The following is a 17,571-nucleotide window of genomic DNA, read 5'->3' as shown; positions in this document are numbered from 1 at the left end:
ATGTTCTATTTATTTGCTGTGATTCCTGGAACATACACTTGGTCCCCAGAGATAAAAGCTGGGATCAACATATTCCTTTCTTGTTGCAGTAGTAGCACAAAGAATATATTAGTCCTACATGTGGCAGGATTAACCTGCTGCCAGTCAAAAAAAATCATCTGTAAAATGTGAATTAAAATATTTATAACACTTGACTATGTAGAGCAGAAATGAAGGTACAACAGGCATTTCCTGCTGTACAGGGGCAGCCAGAGAAATCTAACAGGTCAAATATTTTCTCTGTGTTTAAATGTCCAAAAATATGCTGTGAACTTTATAAGGATTTGGATTTGAGAGACTGGACATTGACATTGGTTTTCTTCTGCAGCACTCTGTACATATGCTCTGACATGGTTAACTCACACTGTGTAAAATCCGCTGGTATAAATTGAATTTATGTCTATTTTGTATCACCTCAAGATGACCTGAACACAAAAGTCTGGATCAGGACAGCAATTCTTTTCTAACCCAACTTATTTCATAAGTCACAGGAACCAGAAATCACACAATATTTCCATGAGCAGAACAGAGCATGAGATGCTCACAGTCCTGGGTCCCTGCAATGGCCACTAAGGTGAAGCCAAAGCCACCTTCCTTGAGGTGACAGTGCTGGCTGGGTGTGATGCCCCTGCATCTCCAGGGGATGCTTACATGGGCTGGGAGCACTCCTGGAGGTTGCACACCCTGCGGATGGGTTTGGGCTTCTGGATGAGCTCGCAGTAGCTGCGATGAACCATCTTGTGGTCCGTCTTCCTGCGGCAGCCGTACTTGGTGAACTGGTAGCCTGGGGAGAGACACTGCTCTTACTCTGAGGGCTGGCACACCTCACAGAGGGCTCCAGCTTCAGAGGAACTGCACAGATCCTGTCAAGGGCTGCAGTAGGAACTGCAGAGGAACATGCTACCAAAGGAGGGGTAAGCTGCACTGAATAAAGATTTGCAACGCAAATTTAACACCCAAAATTGTTCACCCCCTATATTTTTCACTCCTTTAATCACAGAATCACTGGGATGGAAGAAACCTTCAAGATTATCAAGTCCAACCCAGCCCTAACACCTCAACTAAGTTCTGGCACCCAGTGCCACATCCAGTCTTTTTTTAAACACATCCAGGGATGGTGACTCCACCACCTCCCTGGGCAGAGCATTCCAGAACTTTATCACGCTTTCCATTAAAAACTTTTTCCTAACATCCAACCTGTATTTCCCTTGAAGCAGCTTGAGATGGTGTCCTCTGGTTCTGTCAGTTGCTGCCTGGAGAAAGAGACCAACCCCCACCTGACTACAACCACCTTTCAGGGAGCTGCAGAGAGTGATAAGGTCACCCCGAGTCTCCTTTTCTCCAGGATGAACATCCCCAGCTCCCTCCCTATGTTCCTCATAGGGTTTGTGTTCCCAGCCCCTCAGCAGCCTCATTGCCCTCTTCTGGACATGCTCAAGAATCTCAAAATCCTTCCTAAATTGAGGGGCCAGAACTGGACACAGCACTCAAGGTGTGACCTCACCATGAAAATGAAAAGAACACTTAAATAATGTTTAATGAAAACAACAGTCAGATCTACCATCTCAAAAACATTCTTCAAACCTCCCCAGCAACAATCCAGGGCTGCAACCTGACCATCAGCCTTGGGAACAGCACCAGCTTCACATCTGGCCCCAAAAAGGAGTCTGATATTGCAAAAGCCACATCATTGGATGGGGATTTACAAAGGGCTGCCCCATGGCACCTTGAGGTTCAGCACCTTCACAGCTTGGAGACCCTCCTCCAAATCTTGTACATTTGTCCAATTTTTCAGTTTCATTATCATAAATCAGAAATTAATCAGCCCAGATCTGCCCCCAAACCATTTAAGTCAGATTTTAACCCCATTCACTATTTATTTATCTATTACTTTAATAAAACTCCTCCCATACTCTGATCTCCCTAATGTCTCGTGGCAATAAATGAATTTTGCATGATCTGAGATTTTGTTTTTACCTCCTCCACAAGGTTTTGAACATTGGGACCATTTCTTCAAAGCCCATTCATATGACAGTGAGTCCTCTTCCAAAACATTATTGTTATCTACATTCAAGGAATCTTCATGGATCATGTACTTGTAAGTCAAAGATATCTTGGCACCACCATGAGGAATCACCTAATAAGCAAAGGAGATGTAATGAAAAAAGATATGAAAGGCTGATATCAGGAGCTCTGTGAGATGATGTGAAACAGGGATCATGGCTCACATATAAAAACATCCCCGGAGGGATCCTAACTTTTTAGCTGCACTCAACACATTTTTTCCCTGATGAAAAAGTATCTCCATCCTTATGACACAGAGTTTCTAAACTGTATATTAAGAAAGACTGTGGTTGATTTAGACTTATTTTCCTTGCCAGCATTGGACTGACATCATGATACTAAATTTTTTCCATATCCCATCACAAAGGAAGGAAATTTTGTACTGAAATGATAACGGATAGTTCCACTAAAGACAAAGCAAATTCAACTGCAGAAATAAGTGAAACGGGCAAAGAAAATTGCTTATATTTCTGATAAAACACAAATATTCTTATGATAATCCTGGAATTCTGCAAGGCTTTTTACTTAATCTTGACAGAAATATAAACTATTTAGAAAGAGGTTTTGTTATCACACTGCATTAAGACAAATGCAAGAAAACAGAACTCAATTTGAGCAAAGTGCAAAATATTTGTCCTTTGGAATCATAGTATTTATTCTTCCTTTGAAGTTCAGCTGGTGTAGATCAACACATTACAGTTGTTTTCAGAGGGATTTTAAATTAACTTGCCCCTGAATTGAAGTCTACTGTTTGCTAGTTTGCAATGAAAAAAAGAATATATTTGGGTGGTTTTGGGAACTGTGGAACTGTTTTGCCCTGAAAAAGAGTGCCAGGATCACAGGAATCCTGCATCTGCCTTTGCAGGATACATTTTCAAAACATGGATGGGAGAAGGAACTATTAGATCTAGCTGATATGAACCACTCTGGCCTTTTTTTGATTGGTGCTCATATGTCAGATAGGATAATTAAGCTGCAGTCTTTACTCAGTGGCTGATTGCTATGCCACCCACAGGAAATAATCACGACAGCTGGTTGCTCAACACATAACCCTGAATTATAACAGCAATGAACTGGGAGAAAGGAATTAAAATACATCTCCTATTGTCTTTTAATTGAAGCAGATGTCTTCTTGTGACTCCCAAGAGGAATGTGGAGGATATGCTAGCCCACTGTGGCTGTGTGGAAGGTGGTTTCCATTTGGCTCACCAGGATGACGATCCCGTGCCGCAGCGGCCCCATGGTCTGCACCGTCTCTCTGTCATCATCATTGCGATATTCCCACTCCACGCCCATGTCAATAAAGACCTTGGAGTCTGGCACATAGTTGTCCTCACTTAGAATGAATTTCCCCGTTTCACGATTTTTAATAGCTGGGAACAACACAAGAAAAGTGAATATAAGAGGTTTGTTTCTCATCTCCAGTTTTGTTCTGCTCGTGTCCCAGTGGACAGAGCTGAAAAGGCCAGTGTGCATTTTCCCTCTCTTCCCTCACAGGTTTGGAAAGACTTTTTCAGGTGTTTCACTGAACTGTCAATGCTTTTCTGCTCAGCTCCAGGAACATCAGTTGTCCTTTTTTTTCCTTTTTCATAGCCTGCCTTGCCAGAGAAATGAGGCCAATGCAGTGGCACCACAGGGGTCCAGCTGCCTGCTCCCATATAACAACTTCTGAATTCACTGGCCAAATCCGAGCCAATTTGAGAGCCAGTGGGGGTCCCAGAGCTATTCAGGTCCTTCATATGTTGCAAGGAAGCTCAGAGGGTTGTTACTGCTCCATCAGAGAAAGGCTACTGAGCTAACCCCCAGCAGGTCCCCACAGTGAGAGAGGGGCACTAGAAGCAGCATTAAATCTCCTGCTCAGATCCAGTCCTGACACCAGCACAGCCCTGTTAAGCTCCTGCTGCTCTGCAGACACCTGCCACTGCACACAGAGCCTGGTTCCTCTCTTCAGCTCTCACCAGTGCTCCATCCTTCACCTGGAGAGACTTCAGCCACCTTTGGATGAGGACAGGTTTTCACCTGAGATGGAACATTTGCCCTCCTTGTTAGAAGAAGCAGGGACTATTTGTTGTGTAACACCAGATTTTAACTCCATTCTCTGCCTGGCAGCTACCTGAGCATCCTGCTCCCTCAGAGTGGCCAAGGCAGTGAGCCAGCTGTCCATGTGCACAGCACTCACCCCACCTTGGTAGAACTTTGTCTGAACAAGGACTGCTCCCTGACCCACAGGGCCAGGCTGCCCTGGGCAGCCAGGGAAGCATTCACTGGGGAGAAGCTGGGGTGACTCACACCGTGGTTAGCAGATCATTCACTGTAAATCTACTTCCAATTAATAGCAGCCTACCAGTCACTGCTTCCCATTGATTACAGGCATGGGAGGAGTGGATTTCCTTTACCTCCTAAACTGCTGGATTGATTTGGCAGCCTCATGTCAGTACTGTTAGCAGGGGGGCAGAATCTGGAACAGATCTCGATATAGCTGGGAAATTACTGAGAGTGGGAAGCATGAAAGATGCACACAAAGACCATGGAATGGTTTGGGTTGAAAAGGACTTTGAAGATCATCTACTTCCAACCCCCAAAGATAATGCACTGCACCCCATAAAGTAACCCAGTGCCTCTTCCCAGAAGTTTTCACACATCACATGCACATACCAACACAGAGATCTGGCTGGGACACCCTGGAATACAGCACAGGGAAATCAAATTGCCAAACAAGTTTCCTAATTTAACATACTTAGAGAAAGTACATGGTGTGGGTGGGTAATGGGTAAACAAATGTATAAACACATTGTCAGCCTCCGGAGACAAAAATAAACACTAGAAAAAATATTCTGACCGAAAATCTTCCTACTTTTTACTTACCAAGATGATGAGTGGTGGCATCTGTTTCCTGTATAAGTAAATGTCTTGCACCAGCAGGAATTTCAAACATCTTAACGTACCCTATATTGAGGTATTTGAAAAGATAGTTATGGACTAATGTGCCACAAACAGGGAGGGTTTGTCTTAGGTTTTTAAATAAATCTTATTTTCTGAAAGCAAGGTGTATTAAACAAGATGAACCAAATCCAGCATTATTCCCATTCCCATTTCTGTGCCAGGTGATGGAACATAACAGGGACAGAGGGCTTTGGGTCAGAAGAGAGGTGCCTGAAGTATCACAACAGACTTGGCTTCAGACTAAAGTGGGCTTTGAGTGCCATGTGCACCCACAGAGACCACACAACCTCCTGCCTGACAGTGCCTGATGATCACACACTATTGCAGCACTGGAGTGACAGAGCAGCTGGCTGACATCAGCTGCACAAGTCCCCAGCTCTCCAACAAGGAGCAGGCAAGCCCTCTCCCATGCATGCACAGGCCTTGGTATCAGCAGCTTTAACTGCTCACTGGGCAGAAGTCTTACTTTCAAATTATAAACACATCTGGAAGTAAGTCCAGATTGTTTATTGGAATTAATGATGCTGCAAATGATTTTTAATTGTCCTGGTACTTTCCATGAAACATAAGAGACCAAGAAAAATACCCTGAATTCCACAAGACAAACCACACTGGATGTACTGACCTTGCTTTTTTGGTATTCTTGAAAATGTTCTTTTCACCACTTTGCAGTGGGAATTATCTCCTCCACAGACACCACACTTATCTTCCTGCTTTGTGGAACCTATGACCCTGTCACACCCAACTTTCTGTGCACAAAAGAGAGAAACAGTCATTCTTATTTATCCACTATTCAATTCAAATGAGTCTTCACTTTACATATCAACCCCCAGATTCTGCTTCAGCAAAGCAGCACACCTCATAGTATTCTCCTGGAAGACCAACAACTAAACAGATTTTAATACTTCCAGTTCCTATAATAGCTGTCAACTGGCTGATTATATTTTCATACTATGCTTCACAGTGGTTCTCTTACTGAAGGAAAGCAGCATGGTTAAGGAAAGTTCTTAAGCCTCAGCTTATCTTAAGACAGATACTTAAATTCCAGGAGAATCTAGGCATCTATATGGGGATAAGCACCTCCAGCAGTGTTTTGCTAGTCAGATACTCATTCCTTTGAAAGATGACCTGCAGCAGATCCCAACTTAGAGGAACCGTCATTGATTTTTTAAAAATAGCATGATCAAATACCAAGAGAATGCACATCAGCCATATCCTAACACCACTTTCCTTGAAAGCTGCTGTGCTTTCCTATTTCATTGTACATTCCACCCCCACTAAACCTCAGCAGGGAGAGCTTTCCTTGAAAGCTAATTGTAATAGCTCATCTTAAAATACTGCATAAAATGTTTCTTGTGTAGGTAGGTGCTTTTGGAATCAAGTCACATGCATGGCAACTGTGAATATCACATATAATATTGTGACAATAATCCTAATGAAATCTCCTTATTGCCCAAAGTGTTTTAAGAGCTGACTATTATACTTAGTCATGCTCAGAGAGAAACCCTCAAGGTAGAGTTTGAATTGTTTTCACACTGCTGAGCTCTGCAGGAGCCCCCAGGCCCTCACCAGGCAGTCACCCCTCACACAGATGCTGTAAGCATCCTTGTAGGAGCAGCGGGTCCCGTCGTGCACCATCCTCTTCATGTACACCACATCCCCTGTCTCCTTGGATTCACAGTAGAGGTGGCACCTCTCCTTGGCTGAAAAACAAAACAACCCAAATTGGGCATGTTCAGCTCTCAGTTTAGTTGCTGATGTTGTGAACAGCACTTTCAGTAGTGTTGGCTCTCTCTTCTTCCTTGCACACATCACAGAGCCCAGCGTGGTGCCCATAAATCATTGATGCTTATCCCCTTTGAAAAACTCTGTGATCTCTTGGAAAATGCTGAATCATAAAGCATCCATGTGTCACCATTAGGAGACAGGCTTAAAAATAACAGATCATTGACTTTGAGGGGGAATCTATTTAATCCTTTGCAGATGATGCAATCTGGCAGAGCTCTCCTCAGTTGCATGACTACCTGTGAGAGATGCTGGTTTCTCCTGCACTGCACTTAAATGAAAAAAAAACCAAATTAATTTTCCCATTAAAAGCAACTGTTTGACACTGAGTGAACCTGGCATCCAAAATTTCTTCAGAGACAGCTGGGCCATAGCATTTCATCCTAACCACAAAGTTAATTTTCCCTCATGGTTATACTTGTATTTATGATAATTTAAACCATTAAACAAGATGAGATGTCAAAAAGATTCAGACAAAAAACATTTTTTTTACTGCTAACACATGCACAAACAGCCAGGCAAGTGGTATTTTCTCTAATCTGTTCCAAAGAGCTAAGAACAAAAAATGAAGCTGAAAATGACTAGTCAGTTGCTGAATAAAGTTGTATTCCACTAGTGTATTTCATTTTATCCATGTCTCTTGCTGTCCTCAGCCCCATAATAGGATTCACTATGCTTTCCTTGGCACTGAAGAGCAGATGGCCTTTCTGCTAGATGAAACAAATAGAGATTCTGCTATTTTAACATGATTAAAAGTTGGAATGATTTTCCCACCATTTAAAACAATAACAACCTTTCCATTGTAGCAGTTCAACTGAAATAAATCTTCACAGGCCCTTTGCATTCTTCCCCTGTACAGTTCCATGGCCTCTGCCCTCTTTTTATAAAGTCCTTGTTATTGCTGTTGATGTCCTCAAGGCCACTGGGTATTGGTACATCAGAGACCTTTGCTACTGCTCCCAAACCATGCAGAGAAGCCATGCTGAAAATCCAGGGTCTAGTTTATTAAAACAGGTACTTTTTTGGTGCAAATTCTTCATAGGAGACTATTAAGATCATAATAACGGCAGACTTAATGTATATATTAGGAACATTAAGCTGTGCACAGGATAGATGTGCACACAGCACCCCTGGGTGTGCAGCCACCCCCACCCCACACACAGCACACATTCACTGCCTGTGATTAAATGAAAATATCAGCAGGTCCGACTGGGTGCCAACAACTCTGCACAAGGGCTTTATTTTAGAGATGGTTCTGCTCCCACTGCTCCATGGAGCAGTAAATGTGTAAGTGCTGCTAAATTAGACCCTGCTATTGCAAAGAATTATTTTCTTCCTATTCACTGGTGCTGGACACAGTAGAAGTGCAGGAGCATGTGATGGTGTGTCTGTCCAGTCCCTGCTCTCTGAGTCCTTCTCATTTAACTGAGGCTGGGAGCTCATGGCCAGAGTCCCTCCCTGCTGCCCTGGCAGATGCCCAGGGAGATGCAGGAGCCTGTGAGCACAGCAGGGTGAGGACCTGGGAGCTCAGAGAGCCTGGAACAGGAGACAAGGGGGCATGGGATGCTCAAGGACACACTGGGGTGCACCCCAGCTCAGTGGCTTTTCTCTGCCCTCAGCATGAGGCACTCCTGTCTGTTCTTATGCCCTGCACAATGTGTCAGACACGTCCAGCTGAGCTGCCTGTGAAGTGTATGGATTTATGTCACTTCTGAGCCACAACTGCATTATCCTCACAAGTATGTCACTGATATGCCTTATCCTTACAAAAGGGAGTTTTGAATAGATTAGAGTTCAAGCATAAGCTTGTCTCTGGCCTTATTTTCACACAAAAGCTGTTCCCTCTAATAACCCTGCACAGGTAAATGTAACTCTCAAGGTGTCTGCAGTTATACCATAGTTATGTTGGAAACCAGCAGTGCCCAGGGATCAGTGCTCAGACATCAATGAGCTGGTTTCTGACCCAGAAGCCATTGAATTTAATTGAAAAAAATCTGATTTGTTTCACTGGTCTTTGCAGCAGACTGCTCCAAAGGCTAAAGCATAAGCAAAGGTCCTGCAGACCACAGCCTTCATCCCTCCACCCTGTGCCAGCAAAACTATTTCATGAAATTAAGCTGTGAGGCTGTGTCTGTGCCTTTGAAAATCCCAGACTGACAGACTGACCAAGATGGCATGAGAAGAATGAGGGAACTCTGAGAACTATTTGGGAAGAAAGTCAGGCAAATTAATTATAAGGAATTTGCCATTAATTTCTGGCAGAGTATCCTCTCACTGGAATGCAAAATAATTCACCCAAAGTGACCCTTCCCCTCCCAGTGAGGGCAGCTGGGCTGAGGATGGGGTGGGTGCTCAGAACCTGCCCCTTGCCAAGCCAACCCTGCCCTCAAGAATTTGTCATTCAAGTAAGGCGTTGGGGTTCAAAAACAGTTCAAAAACAGCCTCTTTGTTTGGTAAAACATCTCAGAGTGTTTTCTGGCAAGAGCAGACACGGCCCAAAGCAACCAGCTGCACTTTCATTGACAGTTAAGCTGAGGCATTAACAGGAACAGGAACATTTTTGTTCTAGGAGGTGATCTCTGTCAACCTTGCTGGCTTGAGAGCCAGCACCCATCTAACCCAACAGCTGCCTCCAACAGTGCCAGCAGCATTTGGAGGAAGACACAGGAACAAACTGGAAACTTTTCTCGGAATATTCTCCTGGTTCCTCCTACACTGCAACTTGGAGACTTCCAAAATCGTGACTGGAACTTGGTGTTTAATGGCTCTTAATGCACTGTAGAACTGTCAAGAATTTTTCAAAATAATTTCTAAAACTTTCTGGCCTCAGCAATTTTCTGTGGCAGTGAATTTCAAGATTATTAGATGCTTTGTATTAAGCCTTTCCTCTTATTTGTTTTAAATCTGCCACCTGATAATTTTATTTGATGTTCCCAGGCTCGTGTTATGAGAAACTCAATAATCATTCCACGTTCAGTCTCTTTGGGCCACTCCCAACTCTGTAACTCTATCTTTTTAATCTACATCCTTGCTTTTCCAGGGTGAAAAGTCCTGGTTTATCCAAACTCTCCTCATCCAGAAGTCATTATTTATGTTTGCTTTATTCTGGCTGGAGTTCAGCTGTGGGTGTTTTAGCAGCCTGGGCAGCAGTGAGATGGGCACAACCTGAGCTGCATTGGCTGAATATTTAAAGTGGAGACACAATGTTCAGGTACACAGGGACAGGTCAGTGCTCTCCATCTCTCCCTTCACAGTCACTGAATAACCTGGTATTCCCAGGTTATTCCCAGCCTTTCTCTTCAGAGGCCACCATACACACACACACACACACACACATATATACCAGTTTTTACCCCCACATCCATTACTGGCATTCATTAACACCAAACTTCCTTTGCCTTCTTGTGTCCCTTAGTGTCACAAGGTCCTTCTGCAGCTCTCAGAGTGGGCCATCCTCCCATACAAAACCATTCCCTTTTATCTCATGGTAAATCCATTTAACAGCTGGCATTGGGGAACAGTGTCCAAAGTTTTTTGAAGATCCAAGTGCATTGCATAAATTGAGTCACTCATACACTGATACTCACTGATCCCTCCAAACACCTCCTAATAGATTTAGGAGGCATGATTTCCTGGGAAGAAGTTTTACCCCTCCCTATATAATTTTTATTCATATTTGTAACAGATTTTAGTTTTCACAGGAGAGGGGCTGCTCACCATCAACATGTTCATAGGGCAGCCAGTGGTGTTTGGTGTTCTGGTACTCAAAGTAGGGGTCCCACTGCCGGCACTGCTCCTCTCTGAAGTCCTCAAAGTCCTTGGGACACTCCTGGGTGTTGCACAGCTGGAATTCATAGCTCGGCCCCACACACGTGCGGCCTCCATTGGCAGGACTGAGACAGGCAGAGAAAACCGTGGTCAGTTTTGCTTTTATTTCATTCATTAACTGTCCGTTAAATCTTTTGAGGAGCCATTTGTTTACCAAACATGTCAGCAGGCACTTGATGAAGCCAGGGCTGTATTTCCTTTCAAAACCTGCTGTCACTATTTAGCTGTTAAAAAGCAACTTCTGCAGGAAGAGGTTTTAACGACCTTATAAAGGCAAGAAAAGCCATTTTCTTGGTGTAGCCAGGAAAGGAAAGCACAGCAGAAATCGTTCACATTCACCCCTAATGCAGCAGCAAAGGCAGAGCAGCCCAGCCCAGTGTGTGCCCCCAGGCAGATGAGCACCAGATCCCTGGCAGATCTGGCAATGCAGAGCTCAGGACCTGTAGCTGGGTTTTCATCCTCTTCCAGGAAACACAGAAAACGTTTTTAATAGCACGTTAGGCTTTTCCTACATGCAAATAGGTTTTACAACTAAAGCTGTGCCCACAATTATAAAGGTCGCTTCTCTGTTGCCAAAGTAATAAAGGCTGAAAAGAGAACTGGCAAATGTCTTCTTAACAGAACAATTTCCATTGGAAAATGCTGCTTCATAAAACTCAATTTAAAAAAAAACCAAATCAACGATAAGATGATTTTTAATATTAGCCAAGTTCAATTGCTTTATCAACAAACCAAGAAATTCAATGTTAAAAATACTCTCTCTGTTAAAATCATTTAATTCCAACAATTGTTTTAGTCCTTAGGATCTTGACATTTTATGATACCACACTAAGATAGCAATAATTACACATTTCCTATCATATGTATACAGCAATCTTTATTAACTATACTTTACTTCCACTGTTACTGAAATTGAATTATTCTACATTATCTAGATGACCCAATCAGATGTAAGTTATTAAAGCAAGACAATTCAAAATTCTTAAAATTAACTTTGGGGAAAGTTCTGATCTCAGGAGCTTTGTTCCAACTTGGAATAAAAACAGTTTGAAAATATTTTAAGACCTTCTTGTTGAAATATCCTAAAAGGTGGATTAAAGAAAACATTTTAAAAGGTTAAAAAAAATCCAATAAATCACTTATATTATTTCAGACTCCCATTTTAAAATGACACATCTAGGACTCTAAACTTTTAGTTATGCTTTAAACAGTACTGTATTAGTCCTTGTAACCAGTTAAACGGATGGATAAACTGAGAAATAAAGATGATTCATGACTTGCTAAGGCACCAAAAGTAGAATTTCTGACAACATATGCTATGGGTCAGATTTAACAAGCAGCACTCAGCATCCTTTCCTGCTCTGCTGCACTGGCCATGCACTGAGGATCCCTGTGCAGCCTCTGCACACCAGTGGGGTGTCACTTACTGTGGGTTGTCACACTGCCGGGTCCTGTACTTCACCCCGGTGCCACACGTGCGGGAGCAAGAGCCAAACTTGCTCCATGCCCCCCAGTGTCCATCCTGCTTCAGGATGTCTGGTGTGAGCCAGATGCAGTGACCTTTAAAGCAATGCTGAAAGAGAGAATCAGATGTCAGAACGATTAGATTATTAACTTACATCAGATGAGAAGCTGCTGCACCATACATTTTATTTTCAGCACAAGTTCTGGGTTTTTTTCACCTCTCCAGTAGAAAATAGAGGGACTTGCTGTCAGATTGTGCCCATGATCCCAAACTCACTCAGATTTTACAACCTTACATGTCAGTATGCACATGTGTGCATGCAGGTTTCAAGTCTACCAAGTTTGTTAAACCATTGTCAGTGTTACATTTCCTCATCACCTCTCTGCAGCAGGGATATCATTTAAGGGAAATGGCAGAATCCCAGATCTTGGAGGCTAAGAGTAACATCCTGCCTCCACTACTGCCTGCAGCCTCTCCAGGCAGCAGTCAGGAGCTCTGGCCACAGCACCATCCTGCCCAGCCACTCCCAAACCCACACACATATTCCTATAATAAATGCAATCAGCCAAGTGTCAAGGAATTAAAGCAAGCTCACATTGTAGACTATTAATGCTTTTAATTAATGCTTTTAATTAAAAGCTTTTGCAGTGTCTCCCTGGAGATCTCATCGTAAACCTGACCAAAAAACCAGGAGGCATTTCTTGGGTACAGCCCTGAGCAGTCCTGCAGCTGCACACTTCATCACACCCTTCCACACTTTCTCCTTTCTTTTACCTGGTTTTTAATACAGTCATTCCACAGCAGTTGAAACATAGAATTTGCTACATTCCCCATACTATTAAGGGATTTATTTTATTTCTTTAAAAGCCTTCATAGCTCCAGTACTGATCATCTCTACTGTCATCTCCTGTTAAAGAAACCTGTCAATGCCTTTCCACCAATTTCTCCAGTCCCTAATCATGGAATTTTTTCTCAGCTGAAGTCACAAAGAATTCTTCTCAAGGATCACAAGACTCTGGCCCCTTTCAGTACTATTTCTGCTTTCATAAAAGTCTACTGATGAAGTGTGGGTGCTGGAAAATATATTCCAGCAAACAAACGACTTTGCATGAGACTGTCACAGTTTGTCTGCGTTAACAGTTACTGCTGGGATGAGAGCTCTGGCTCAGGAGCACAGATGGCTGCAACAACAAGTGAAATCAGTCACTTACTTTCCTTAACATTCAAGTCAACAACAACATTTTACACAGCTTAACAAGCCCTGGAATGCAGGAATTTGGCAGGCTGCACAAGACAAGCATATGGCTAAATGCATGCTGCCAGCAAAAACAAAATCAGAAGATATATAACAGGAGAGTGTTCTTGAGCATAGAGTGATTAGTGATCTGGAAGACAAATCTAAAAGTGAAGCATAATCATTAATAATGCTGAATTTCAAGAGAGAATCATTAGAATGGTGACAAGGCAGAGCTTACTGGTTCACTAATCTGCTCAGTGACTGGCTCATATTCATGCAATTTATTTTGGGGCTGATTTGGTTGGACAAGGAGTAGAAGAGAGAGTAGAAATTAGGTTTCAACTATTTTTTTCTTTCCCATGACTTCAGATATTCAAAGTCAAAACCTATTGAAATAGATGAGTTACCACAAAGCCAATTATACCAATCCTGCTCCAGAGCTGTAATGGGCAGATTTTTCTTAGATGTTTGACAGAACAAGAGATAATTCAGCAAAGCATGAAAGAAATGCAAAATGCTAATATGTCCTTTGCTTTTTTTGGTTTAGAAGCTCAGGGCTGTACCCTTCAGGGAGTGTTTACTTATGGCTTTAGAGAGGTTTGTTTGAACAAACAGTTTGAGTCGTGGGGCCCTGTGCTGCCAGGGGACCATTCAGCAATGTGGGGGAAGCTGGCAGTGTCTCAGCTTGTCAATAGACATTTCAGCTGGGCTTGCAAGCAGATGTGAAGTGACAGCTCCTGATCTGTGCTTGCTCACACATCCTTTTATCAGGCTGCTGCATCTCTCAGGTGTAAGTTCCACAGCAGTGACCAAATCCATTTCAGGAGCCATTAAGCCTATGTTCATTGTGTGATGATCCAGAATCCAGTGCTTGGACTCATGGAGGAGAGGGAGAGACATGTGATGACATTGTGCTTCCCAGTCTCTTTTCCCTGTTTTAGTCAGGAATAGCTAAATAGGATGTAGGTTTGCAACAACCTCTAATAAACCCCTTCTCTGACATTGAGACTGGTCCCTGAACTGGAAGGCAAACATGGAATAATGTTATTGAATTTGTTGTGTAAAGAGAAGAGCAGCACTGATTTTTAGTGCAGAAGTTGGTCAGATGCTGATTGTTGGGAAGCTGAGGCAGAGCTATTAGGAGAGAAGCATTTGTGTAAAATGAGTCATTCCCAGCTCTGCCTTTTTTTTGTGGATTAAAAGAAAGAAGCCTACAGAAAACAAAATGATTCACTAATGAATCTTACTCTGTGCAGATCCGTGCAAGAAAATGCACAAGAAGGTAAAACCAGAGACAGAGCAATCTCCAGTGTAATAAAGGAAGTTAAAGCCAACCCCTCCTATTGCTACTACATTAACTACATAATGAGGTGGAAAAGAGCCAATTTCAAGCACTATTCCCTTCATAAACAGGGAGTTTCACTTAAAGAATGAAGCATATTAAAGCAATTTTCTCTCTTAAATGAGAAAAAAATGGGTAAATGCAAATTATTTTCTTAGTTGAAGATGACTTCTTGCAGTCTCGCCTATTTTTCTGGCAAACAGGGCAGTCCAAAACAAGTGCAATTTCCAGGAGAGGGAGCTTAAATTTCTTGCAGTAAAACATTCCACTGCTGTTTTCAGCAGTTCTTTGAAACTGCTGTGGATGCCAAAAAAAGAGCCAGTGTGTTCCTGTGGGCTTAACACATCTTCAAGTCAATTTTCCAAGAAAAGACTTGAAGATCTTCTGTGGGTATCTGTAACTATTTTATATTGGGCAGCAATGGGCACCTCTCTGATCTCCTCACTTGATGCCCCAGTACCTACCAAGCAACCCTTCATACTGCACCAAGGCTGGGGTGCTCAGTTCTCCTCACTGTCCTGGGGTCCCATCAGGAGGGGGTCACTGATTTATTTGCATTCCCCATCACACGCAGGCTGGCCCGCTCTGCTCCATCTGTCTGAAATAATTGGTTGCAAAGGATGAACTGAAAGTTCCAACACTGAGGACTACTCTGAGGCAGTAAAAGTTTCTTCAGTGGAGAAGCAAGTATTCTCCGTTTCTGTGGTGACTAACACAGCACACACTCACCCATCTGTCTCCTGTCTCCAAGAGAAGCTGAGGTCAGCTTTCTCAGTGGGAAATTAACTGGATTGCTTTGAGTACACATTAGTGTTTTCAGAACCCTCTTTTCTTGGTCCATATTTCTTCTCAAAAGTATCTATTTATTGCAATATTTAATCATTCCCTTCCTTTCCTGACAGAATAAAAAATCATTCCAAGTTTCACTCAGATCAGCTCATTAGCACAGTGCAAGCAAAGAGAAGACCTGCTAGGCTTGTGCTGGATCCTTGGCACAGAAGCCAAATCCAAGAGCAACATCAGCTTGGTTGGCAGGGGCAGCTACCAGGCTCTTAACCTCTCTCCAAGAAAAGAAAAAAAAGAAGGCTCAGGTGCTGCAAACCTTGATGTTAGTCACTGCAGCAAGCAGATGGACTCAAACATGTGATCTCCCTGCGTGACTGACTCTGGGTTTTATTTCTACCCTGTGGAGAGCAGTTAGCTACTTCAGCTGACATAAATGTCTCCCCAGAAGAGTAATATTTTTAAAAAATGGAATAAAAAAAACTGATGATAGATTTCTGAAGTTTGCCTGGATTCAGAAGCCTGAGGCTAATGGTAGAGCTGACAGAATTGTATACAAGTAAATAAATTATCAGCTGACAGCATATGTTTTCTTTCAATCTACAGAATGCTGGGCAGAGTTAAGATTTGCACAGTTATGTCTTGTCTGCATGGTTTACTCTAGCAATTTATGGAGTGTCTGTGACTCCACAGTAAGACTCTGAACCTCCATATGCTTAACTTTACACACCAGAGTTATTTCGTGGAAGGTAATATGACCCTTGCAAGTGGCCGCATCATCAAAGCCTCACAAAACTGATAGAAACTTCCCTCTTGCTGTTGAGAACTCAATCTGGTTTTAAAAAATCAAGCTGGGAGCAGTATAAATTACTCTATTTCCTTTAGGACTCTGTCAAAATAATAGTTTTCTTTCCTGACTGGGAAGGTCCAGGAGAATGTGCTAATTTTTTATCTTTAAACCCAGCAAATTATTAGTTTGCTGCCAATTAACATAATGGTTGCTCAGTATCTCCATTTGCACAAGAAGACTTACTAAGAAGTTTTCAAAATGGCAGAACCTCACTCTTTTGGCAACTTAGTTCAAATAACCAGAGGAACAGAAGAGCTTACAAACATTTACATAAATACACATACTTATCTGTACACATACATACACATGTATAGACAGCATTAGAAAGACTCATCTTCCCTTTCAAAGGGTAATGTCTGGAACATCCAGGACACAGCCTGGGTGTGCAGACACATGCCCCTTCCACCCTGCCTGCCAAAATGTGCTCCAGATTTCACGTGTCCCACATGGTTGTTCTTGTCCCCTGACCACCAGTTGGGAAGGAGGCAGTTGGACTGGATTCTCCTCCGTGGCACCTTGCTGGATTTGGGATCAGTTTTCAGTTATGCGAACACCAGCCCTAGGTGAGAACATCCATGCACCACCAGCCGTGCTCGCCTCCCCAGCATCGCTTTCACTTCTGGCATCCCGTCCCCTCAGCTGCAGCAAAGCCAGGATGTTTCTGTGACACATCAGCAGTGTTGTGATTGGTTTGAGCTTAAAATAGGCCCTGGGAATTAGTGGTATGAAATCATGAAAACTGCAAGTCTCTAAAGTGGGAAACAAATGAATCTTTCTCAATCAACATCTTTAATTGCTTATGTTTCTGTACTTTTGTTTTCTGGCATGATTCCAAAGAAAATAGGAGATTATGTTTGAAATTATTTTCCATTTTTCTCAAGCACTGATGAGGTATCCTGGGAGATATACCTGAGGGAAGCTGCCCCACAGCAACTGAGTCCCAGCTTTGGGCAATAAATGCGTTTTACAGCCCCATGCATTCAGGCAAGAGCCTCTGGTATTGTCCCAGTTGGTGAAGAGAGTGAACACGGGAAGGCAAAATCGAGGGCAGGGAAAAGGAAAGGAACAGATGTAAAAGCATTGATCTGATGTACCTGTATTAAAAACACCAACATCTAATAAATACACTGGTCAAATGCTGAGCTCAGACACATAAAGTCAGCTATATAACCTCCAGAACTCACTCTATTTTAAAAAACCCAAACCATTTAGTTCAGACTGCTGAGCCTTATCTA

General features: G+C 42.7%; 1 protein-coding gene across 1 annotated transcript in view; it reads right to left on the bottom strand.

The window, feature by feature from the left end:
- The window catches only part of ADAMTS2 (ADAM metallopeptidase with thrombospondin type 1 motif 2), a 167,530-nt gene that overhangs the window by 5,321 nt on the left and 144,638 nt on the right, over positions 1-17,571 (bottom strand). Inside the window, exons 11-18 of the mRNA XM_066559933.1 lie at positions 12,087-12,232; positions 10,549-10,724; positions 6,616-6,749; positions 5,672-5,795; positions 4,969-5,049; positions 3,313-3,476; positions 2,017-2,176; positions 691-823 (exon numbers count right to left, since the gene is read on the bottom strand). Of these exons, the coding sequence (XP_066416030.1) occupies positions 691-823; positions 2,017-2,176; positions 3,313-3,476; positions 4,969-5,049; positions 5,672-5,795; positions 6,616-6,749; positions 10,549-10,724; positions 12,087-12,232 (1,118 nt within the window). The remainder of the gene's footprint in view (positions 1-690; positions 824-2,016; positions 2,177-3,312; positions 3,477-4,968; positions 5,050-5,671; positions 5,796-6,615; positions 6,750-10,548; positions 10,725-12,086; positions 12,233-17,571) is intronic.

This window comes from Molothrus aeneus, chromosome 15 (genome assembly GCF_037042795.1).
Source record: "Molothrus aeneus isolate 106 chromosome 15, BPBGC_Maene_1.0, whole genome shotgun sequence".
NCBI lineage: Eukaryota > Metazoa > Chordata > Aves > Passeriformes > Icteridae > Molothrus > Molothrus aeneus.
The sequence above is the reverse complement of the archived record's forward strand: the minus strand, read 5'-3'. Positions and strand labels throughout refer to the sequence as shown.